Raw genomic sequence first — 10,270 nt, forward strand, 5'->3', positions numbered from 1 at the left:
TAATTTGGATGTGTTTATAAAACAATATATCTAAATGAATAGATTTTTTTAAGTAATGATAAGTTGATTTTATTGAATTAGAGCACTTGGTCATAGCATGAGAAAAGAAGGGATTTTCCTACAAAACATAAAACTGATGATGATCTAAGATTTTCTCTGAGAAGATACTGAAAATTAAACTAGTTGAAATAAACCTAATAAATAGATTGGTAATGGCAATGCATTCAAGTTGTGCACAATTGTTTTTCTTTAAGCAATCATTTAAGTTCGAGTTCTATGAATCTAAAAATTGTTCGTTGATAAAGCTAGTTCACCATGATGTTGATATTTTCCGCTTGAGCAGAATTCTTATTTATTTATTTATTCTTTTTCTTTTAAAAGAAATTGATTCTCTTCTTTCCCTTGCTCCCTCTTTGCTGCTGTTGTTGTTTTTTCTTTTTTTTTTTTAGTACTATGGAGGCCCAAAGGTATAAACTATATAAAGCGGGAGCAGGTTAAGGATGAGGCCCATATAGGAGAATATTGGGCCCTTCTGGTGGTATATTTTTCGGACAAAATATACGCTGGTTTTTTAAAATGATTTTTGGTAATTTTGGTAAATAAATGAGTTTTTATTTAAACGCATACTACCGACCACAAAATGATAGAATTGTGGTCCAAGTGTCCAACTAAGAAAATACACTGAATTTTCAGAATTTTCACACGAAGTACAAATGTACTCCTGAATTTTTTAATGAGTCATTTGTACACATGAATATAAAATTCTGTTGTCAAATCTACCCTTCCGTGACCGGAGTAAATTTTCCGGCGGTGGTGGAGGCCGGTATTGTATGAGGGTAGCTGCATCCGTATAACCAGCACATGTATATTTTTGGAAAAATAGACAAAAGTACACCTGAATTTTCACACGAAGTACAAATGTACTCCTGAATTTTTTAATGAGTCATTTGTACACATGAATATAAAATTCTGTTGTCAAATCTACCCTTCCGTGACCGGAGTAAATTTTCCGGCGGTGGTGGAGGCCAGGTGGCATGGTATTGTATGATGTGGCCAATTTTAGGTGACACTGTGGAAAATAGCAATATTTATTATAAAATTTGTTGAATTTTTTTTTAAAAAAAGGAAAAATTTTTACAAATCTCTTCATTATCTTCGTTTTCATATTTCAGTGTTGAATGAAAACATGCCCTAGCAGAGAGTAAGCATAGTGGATTTCTGAGCACTTCACAGTTCATTGCAGTTCGTCATTTGCGTTACATTTTGAAGGCAAAAGCGGTAGGGCAAGAAGCGTGGAAGTCCAAACGCAAGCTTGTGCGAAGGAAGAGAGTTCAGAATCAGACGCGATCAAAAGGTAATGCTTCCGTCCTTCACATGTATCTGTGTTATGATATGAAAATGCATTAATTTAGTTATTCTATAGTTTGATAGAGGAATTTTTGATAAACAGATGGCAAATCATATAACCTTTGTGTATCATCACAAGGGAAGATTTGAGAGAAATATGAATGGGGTTCTAAAATATGTTGGAGGGGAGGTTGCTGTAATTCCTAGGGTGAATGTAGAAACTCTGAATACATTTTTTATGGTGGGGTTATTTAAGGATTTGGGGTATGTCTTGTTCAAAGATTTTTACTGGGCTGAGAATGAGGTATCGAATGGTTTGCATTTAATTAGACTTGACAGTGATGTAGTCCGAATGTATGAATTTGGTATTCAGAATGGAAGAATATGCCATATTTATTGGGATCATATTGTTGATGTACCTGAGGAAGTTGAAGTGGTAGACGTTGTAGATGATGAGCCATGTCCAACTACAGATACCGTTGAACAATCTACACCACAAGAAACCCCAGGAAAAAGAAGTAAGAAGGCAGTCTACAAAAAGCCTACCCCGAAAAAGTTGTATGTTAAGAAGGCCAATAAGGAAAACAAAATCAACCAAAGTTGCAATGAAACTCAAAACCCAGCATCTCCCAATCCTTCTCCTACAACCCAACCAACGTCACATTCCGAAATCCCAAATATCAACCGAAACACGACCCAGCAGCAAAGTGAAGCAGAAGTCCCACCTCCTAATAATTCACAGCAAGGTCAGAATGAAGTGCCCACCCAACAATCTAAGAACAGTCAGAAGAATAGAAGAGCATCGTATAAGAGGCCAGCACCGACTGGTCAAAGGTTTGTTCAAGGAGGAAGGAATGAGGCACCAAAGATATTTGTTCCTCATGTGGAGCCTGATTCCTCTAATTCAGATGATGATAGTGACTCCGACCCTGACTACTATCAGTATGAATCTGAAGATTTACACAGTCCAATGTCATCCGATTGTGAGGATGATTATGATAGTGAACAGGGTGTGTGGCCTCAGGAAAATCCAACAGCACTATTTGGCCAAGTTCATCTGGAGCTTGGGATGGAGTTTGCTACCATGGATGAGTTTAAGAGATCCGTGAGGAAGTACAATATTCAAATAGGAAGAAGCATAAAGTTCATCAGGGTTGAGCCAACCAAATGTAAGGCGATTTGTTGGGATGAGAATTGTCCCTGGAACATTTACTGCTCTAGGTCAAACGAGCCGAGGAGTTATCAGGTGAAGACATTTGTGGATCAGCACATCTGTGCTAGAAGACATAATAATAAATCTGCAGATAGGGTGTGGGTTACTGAGATGCTAGAAGAAAAAATTAGAGACCAAAGAGAAATCACTTGTGCGGAGGCCGAAACTTGGTTTAAAAAAGAGTTTAATGTAGCAATTAATTATAAGAAGTTCCAGAGAGCCATGAAAAAGGCAAGGGAAAATATAGAAGGATCGGAGAGAGAACAATATGCTGAGTTGAGGGACTATCTTAACCAAATACTACTGTCAAATCCAGGCTCAACGGTGCACTTGGATACCACCCCAATGCCTGACTCGTTGCCCTTGTTCAAGAGAGTCTACATTTCTTTTGAGGCATGTAAGAAGGGTTTTGTCTTAGGGTGTAGACCTTTCATTGGCCTTGATGGCACATTCTTAAAGGGCTTCTATGGAGGACAGCTACTCACTGCAATAGGTCAAGATGCAAACAACCAGATTTTTCCAATTGCTTATGCCGTGGTGGATTCAGAAACTAGAGATAACTGGAAATGGTTCTTGGAGCATTTACATAATGACTTGGGCAACTACAAGGTTCATGGTTGGAACTTCATTAGTGACCAACAAAAGGTATGCAGTTAGTTGTTTTTAACATGGTTGGAACTTCAATTGTATTAACCACTGACATATTAATTGAATAGGGTCTGATTCCGGCTATGCAACAAGTTATGCCTGGAGTTCATCATCGCTTCTGTGCTATGCATATTTGGAATAATTTCACAAAGAGATGGAAGGACAAACAACTCAAAGGGGCAGTGTGGGAGTGTTGCCGAGCCACTACAACTCAAGAATTTGATGCTGCAATGTTGAGGCTGCAACGGATCAATACTGGAGCATGGGAGTATTTGAACAAGCTTGATCCGAAGCAGTGGACAAAGGCTCACTTCAGTGAGTGGCCGAAGGTTGACAACGTTACTAACAACAACTGCGAGACATTCAATGGTAAGATTGTGAAATATAGAGGTAAACCCATTATCACTATGTTAGAGGAAGTAAGGACATATGTAATGAGAATCATGGCTAGAAATAAAAAAAGTCTATCTGGATATATTGGAACGGTTGCTCCAAGACAGTTAAGTAGGCTTGAGAGAGAGAAGGAGGAGAGCAACAAGTGGACTCCCATCTGGTCTGGAGACGATGCTGAAGATATATATGAGGTTGAGAAGCATCCAACTAAAGTAACTGTTGATTTGGGTAACCAGAAATGTACTTGCAGATTCTGGCAGCTTACCGGCTTACCTTGTAGGCATGCTTGTGCTGCACTCGCTCTTAGAGGTCGCAAGCCAGAGGAGCAAATCCACAACTGGCTTGGAATGCATGCATACAACACAGCTTATCAAATGAATATTAATCCTGTGCCAAGCAGAGAATTCTGGGATAAAGCTGATGGCTACCCTCCTCTGCCTCCCCACTATAAAAAGCCAATTGGAAGGCCCACCAAAAAAAGAAGAAGAGATAAGAATGAACAAAGACCAAACTCCAACCCTCACAAACTTAAGAGAAATTATGGTGTAACTATATGTAATTACTGTGGACAGGTATGACTATAGCCCAATAATTAATGTTCTCACTTTAGTGACTATTAATTGACAATTTAGAATTAGTTATACTCACTTAAACTTGTTTTTATAGTCTGGTCATAACAGCAGGACTTGTCAACAAAAGAAGGATAATACTCTGGATGAAGAAGTTGCTCTAGCAGCAGAGGCAGCAGCTGCAGCAGCAAAATCAAAAAATCAACCAGAACAGGTGAGGTGGTAGCTCATATTAGAATAAACAAAATCTGAATTACATGTTACCTTACCACCTGAGTTTGTCTTTTTTTTTTTTTTTCAGAACACTGGAGAGCCAACATCAGAAGTCAATGTTGCCCAGCCTCCATCTAACAATTCTGGTTCAAGTGTTAGGGTTCAGCCAATGGTCAGCTCTGAGACAATGAATGCTGCAAGTCCTTCTTTGAGAGAAAGGTTCCAGCAATTTATGCCCACACCAGGCCTGACCCGACAACCCATGAGTGGCCCAAGACCCTCACTACTAGCCCCTAGTTTGAGTGGCCCAAATGCAAGTAGTCCAAGTGCAAAATGTGGTCCAGCTGCTAAAAATATTCCAAGTGCAAAAGTGGTAAAAGGTGGCTCAGGTGCAAAGGGTGTAACCAGTACACAACCAATAGGTGGAAAAAAATCAGCAAGTAGAACTGGAACAATAGCTGCAACTCAAATGTAGTTGCTTTGGACAAAGGAATTTTTTGGCTTTGGTATTCTCATTTGGACCTGCAGATTTCTGATTGGAGTTTAAAAGATTGTTGTTATCATTTAGGGCTATGTTTATGGTATTGTAATTTAGACATGTACTCCTGTGGTTTGGATTTAGCTGATTAATATTTTGATGTAGATATCTGTTTTGATGCCTATAGGCACAGACATGTTTGCTATTTTGCAAGGTGAAATTGTAGTTTGCTGTTTAAGCCTCTGGCTTCATGACTTGTGTTTTAATTTGTTGTTAATGATAGATTATCATAGTTATGCTTACTTATTGTTCATAATGAATTAGATCTTCAGTTTGTTTTGTTGCCAGAATTGTACTAGAAATAAAATTGAACCAACCATTTGTATTAATAACCTTGAAAAAACCCTTTGTATTCAGATACTAGTGAAAATGAAATTGACAACACAGCCTTCTACCTAGAGGGAATTACAACTACTGATTAAATGTCTTAATGAACAAACACAGAATACATATACTTATCCCTAAGCATACATACTGCATCCATTTTCTAATGTTCTGTAACTCTTGATTAATCCCATCAATTGTCTGCAACATCTTCTTCATTTCTTCTTCTACCTTCCAGTTGCTTTCTTCTGCAAACCTCCATTTGCTTTCTTCACTCTGCTCCTGAATTCCACAATCTCTTCCAGCATCAACAACTTCATCAGCCCAAATGAAATACTCACACCTCAATTCAACCTTCTGCATCATGAATTCGACGACAAATTTTAACCATTTTGCAAAAAATTAACATTTGTCATCATAAACAAAATCGGAATTCACATACCTCCCATAATGGACAACGAAGAAACAATCTTCCAGGGTTCCACTCTGTAGCAGACTCAAGCATCACTGCGTCAAGTCCATGCAGGCACTTGCCATTGTTGTAGTCAAACTTCTTCTTCTTCCTATTTTTTGGCGTAAAAGACGAGCCACCGCAACTACTGGCACAAGCATGAGGTATATTCTTCCTTCGTTGAGACTGTGACATTTTCATACATTATAGTTTACAAACCCTTGTTACAACAAAAAGGACGAAGATGTACAAAAGAAAATGAGGAGGGTGAAGGAAGATTTTTTTCCCACCCTGTGTTAGGGTTCATATGGTTCGAAGAAATTAGAGAAGAAAGAGCATGAACAGTGATTTGATTATTCCCTTTTCTTATATTTATTTCAACAAATTTCATAATTAATATTTCTATTTTCCACAGTGTCACCTCAAATTGGCCACATCATACAATACCGTGCCACTTGGCCTCCACCACCGCCGGAAAATTTACTCAAGTCACGGAAGGGTAGAATTGACAACGGAGTTTTATATTCATGTGTACAAATGACTCATTAAAAAATTGAGGAGTACATTTGTACTCCGTGTGAAAATTCGGGTGTACTTTTGTCTATTTTTCCATTAATTATTGAGATTGAAAAGAGATTGGGTTTTAAAAAATAATATTAATTTAACTAATTAAATTCAAAGATTAGAGAAGGGCCTATACGAAACTCACTTTGTAGATGTCCTAGCTATTACGAAACTCATTCAAAGTAAGAGATAGAAATGTGTTCTCTCGAGAAGCGTGGGACCCTTTTCATTCTCACTCTCACCGGCACCGACGGTGACGACCAACACCGCCTAGGCCCGCAGGTCATCGCCTCCCTCCTCTCCACCCTCTCCCGCATCGCCGCCGAAGCCATCCCGGGATCTGTTCTCATCACCACCGCACACGGCAGGTACTACTCCACCGGCTTCGACCTCATCTGGGCTCGGAAGGCCGAATCCGGCGCCGCCGCTGCCAATCGCCTCCATTCCATGGTCAATTCCCTGAAGCCCGTCGCAGCGGCGCTGATGGCTCTCCCGATGCCGACAATCGCCGCCCTAAACGGCCACGCAGCCGCGGCTGGTTTCCTTTTGGCGATCTGCCACGACTACGTGCTGATGAGGAGCGACGTCGGCGTGCTGTACATGCCGGAGGTGGACCTAGGGCTTCCGCTGCCGGATTACTTCGCGGCGATGTTCAGGTCGAAGATAAGATCCCCGACCGTGATGCGGGAGGTGGTGATGAGCGGCGTGAAGGTGAAGGCAGCGGAGGGGGTGAAGATGGGGATGGTGGATTCGGCGCACGATAGTGCGGAGAGCGTGGTGGAGGCTAGCATGCGCCTTGCGGAAAAGCTATCTCGTAGGAAATGGGTGGGTGACGTGTATGCTGACATAAGAAAGAGCTTGTATCCCGATGCTTGTGCCGTTTTGGATTTACCCCTCAAACCTCTTTTGGTTTCTAAGATCTGAAATCTACACTCTCCATTTAATTTCTTACTTGTTACCGTACTACTTTCAAGTATTATTAGAATGAATAATATTTGTTTAAGAAACTGTATCATATGATGTGATGGCATGAATAATGTTAAATTATTGTTGAAAGCCCTACAAAAAAAAGACAAAAAAAGAGAAAGGAAACACTATCTAATTTAAGAAGGATTGCATTTTGGATACTTATTGGTTCCTCTCCACGTATAAATTCTAAGATATGTCGTTTTTAGGTAGCATTGAATATCATGCGATGCCATGACCGGAATAATGGACCTTTGAATTGTTTTTCTCTTATGTGTTTTCTTTTAAGGGAAAGTAATTGTTACGGTGGGTAACCGGAGATTAATGGGTTGGATGGTGCTGGTTGGCCCAAACGTACGTATGAAGGAGGTGGTTTTCGAGTGGGTCTGTTCTCGGTGTTCCTCTGTCCGACTTGCACGTGTGATCCGATGCCTAAGTTAGCAAGAGTGTGAGCAGGTTAGAGAGTATTGGAACTTAGAGATACCTGAATGGTGTCAGTGTATTTATAGTGGTGAACCAATAACCACCGCTGAAGTAGTGCCACCTTTTTAGGTGGATAACCGTTCCCATATCTTAGGGAGGTTAAGATATGGCTCTATGAAGTGGTTAGAGAGTTTCTAGGGGCAGTTACTCATTCGAATGAGTGTTATCTGCCAGCTAACCCTCGTATCCGACTTCTTTGGAGCAGGTCGTGTTTAGTACCGACTTCTTAGGATGAAGGCTGGTACTGGGTGAGGGCCAACCCTTTGGGTAGGGTTGGGCCTATTTGCTTGGGTCCTGGACCTTTATTATTGGGCCAGGGTATGAACAGTGCCCCTACTCGAGCCCAATTTCTTTTTAGGATTTGGATTCGAGTATTCAACTCGGGGTCGTAACCGATTCGCAAGAGGACCGACGTGATGGTTTAAGAACCGACGTGATTTTCCTTGACCTTTCGGTTCTGTCAGTTACGTCTAATCAAGCGTTGTGTCCGTTAGGGGTGTGCGTGGGGATTTTAATGGCCTTGGTAACGGTGCATCTTCATTAATGACTGCCCCTATTTTACCATTATGCCCCTAACGTTCTTATAAATACTTTCCCTCTCTTTCGTTGTTTCGTTTCTGCGATCTTTCAAATTTCCCTTGCATTCGTTCGTGCTGCATTCTTGCGTTTCGAAGGCTTTTACTTCCTCCAGTCTTGATTTCAGACTTAAAGGTTAGCTTTTTCCCCTTCTGTAACATGCTTTCTATTTGCGTGCCTTTATTTTGTAGGTAGACTGGTTTGTAGGCTTTAGTTCCGTACCCCCTCCCTTTAGAGACCGTGTGTTGATTTTTCTTTTCTTTTTGTAGGTTTCTTGTCACCCCTTTTAAGAAAAGAAAATGGCTTCCGTAGATGTTCTCTCTCAGTGGGTCGATGTCACAGTCCTAGGGGAGGAGCCTTCAGTCGATGCCGAGTTTATCACCCACCTTCGTACTCACCACAGAATTTGTACTTCTGAAGAGGATGAGCCGAAGTATGAGTTGGTAGTCCCGGGTCCAGAAGACCGGGTTTGCTTCGGAAGGGCCGACGAGGTGGCCCCTCATTTCTTTTTTATGTATGAGAGTATGGTCACTCGTTTGGGCGTTTTTCTTCCGTTTTCAGAGTTTGAAATGTCTGTGTTGCGTCACTGCCAGGTTGCTCCCACCCAGCTTCACCCCAACTCTTGGGGTTTTTTGAAAATTTACCAATTTATCAGCCAGGCCTTAGAGTTCCCGATTTCTCTGAGGATTTTCTTCTATCTCTTCCATATGACCAAGCCCTTCAGTGGGCTAAATAATAAGCAACAGTGGGTGTCCTTCCGAGCCATACAAGGTCGGAGGCTTTTTACCCTTTTTGACGAATCCTTTCACGATTTTAAAAGCTATTTTTTCAAAGTTCAAGCAGTAGAGGGTCACCACCCCTTTTTCTTAGATGAGAGTTCTTCTCCTCGCTTTCCTCTATACTGGTTAGAGGCCTCCCCCTGTGAGAAATATGGTCTGGATGACCTGGACGAAGTGGAGGCGGCCATCGTAGGGTTCCTCCGAGAAGTGTGGGGGAGGGCCCCATACTTGGATACTAAAAAATTTCTCCAGGGGTCGCCAACTTTTGTCCAGTCACAACTAGGTAGCTTTTTGAGTTTCTTATTTATTTCCGACTTGCAATTTCTTTTACCGACTTGTCTGACTTTTAGCTACCAATTTGTTTTTGCAGAGATGGCAAAGAAAAGCGCTCAAGAGTCTTACCAGAGGGTTCAGGAAGCCAAGGCAAGGTCTCGTGCCAGATCTGGTGGTGCTAGGGTGGTTGTCTCTCCTCCTCCTCCTCCTCGGAACGTCTCCTCCTGTCCCCGTGGTGGAGTCCGAGTCTGATTTGAAGACTCGGGGGCAGAGGATCATAGAGTCCCCTCCTCGCTCTAAGGACGCTCCGAGTTCTTCTGCCGCTCCTCCGACTTTCTCTCCAACTCCTGGTCCTGGTGGTGGTGATCCTTCTACTCCTCTTAAGAAGTGATTTTGGCTATTGGGGCTCGGCCTGTGGGCCCCTCTTTTTAAAATCTTTTTATATTTATTTGTTGATGTTTGCAACAATTTTCTGGCCTTTTAGGGCCGTAAACAAAACAAATTTCCGATACCCTTTTTAATAAGGGTTTAATTTAGCGTTTAAATAAATGCCCTTTTTTTGGATAAGGGTTTTGAGTTACCTTATGCGCGCATGCTTTTCTGTTCGTGGTTCTTTTGACTCTTTGATCTTTTCTGGAAAAAACCTTTTCTTTGGGGCTTGCCTGCTTTTCTGAATCTCTTTGATCCTCAAGGCAGCCTTACAACTTTTTCTTAGTTTTTTCCTATCTCTTTTTGTTATTCCTAATACTCAATTTTGTTTTATTGAGTTTTTCGTGACTTAGGCTACTTTTGCGATTCATTTTAATTTTACTCGGTTTCGCATTCCGACTTATGAGTCGGACTGCTCCCGAGTTTATCATGATCGACTTCTGTAGCCTCTTTACGCCGACTTGTACCTCGTCGTTTTATCCTGACGACCATCTAGGTCGGTTT

At 41.3% G+C, this 10,270-nt stretch overlaps 2 protein-coding genes across 2 annotated transcripts; one reads left to right on the top strand and one right to left on the bottom strand.

Annotated features, from left to right (window-relative positions):
• On the bottom strand, window positions 5,257–6,503 carry LOC110267627. The gene is made up of 3 exons (XM_021113417.1): window positions 6,406–6,503; window positions 5,688–5,882; window positions 5,257–5,602 (listed from the first exon to the last, which is right to left on the bottom strand). Exons 2-3 carry the CDS (start codon window positions 5,748–5,750, stop codon window positions 5,333–5,335), a joined length of 333 nt encoding a protein of 110 aa, XP_020969076.1. The 5' UTR covers window positions 5,751–5,882; window positions 6,406–6,503; the 3' UTR covers window positions 5,257–5,332.
• LOC107624372 (enoyl-CoA delta isomerase 2, peroxisomal) lies at window positions 6,377–7,387 on the top strand. The gene has a single exon (XM_016326870.2). The coding sequence runs from the start codon at window positions 6,456–6,458 to the stop codon at window positions 7,182–7,184; it is 729 nt and encodes a 242-aa protein (XP_016182356.1). The 5' UTR covers window positions 6,377–6,455; the 3' UTR covers window positions 7,185–7,387.

The sequence above is a fragment of the Arachis ipaensis genome, chromosome B10 (genome assembly GCF_000816755.2).
Source record: "Arachis ipaensis cultivar K30076 chromosome B10, Araip1.1, whole genome shotgun sequence".
NCBI classification, from domain to species: domain Eukaryota; kingdom Viridiplantae; phylum Streptophyta; class Magnoliopsida; order Fabales; family Fabaceae; genus Arachis; species Arachis ipaensis.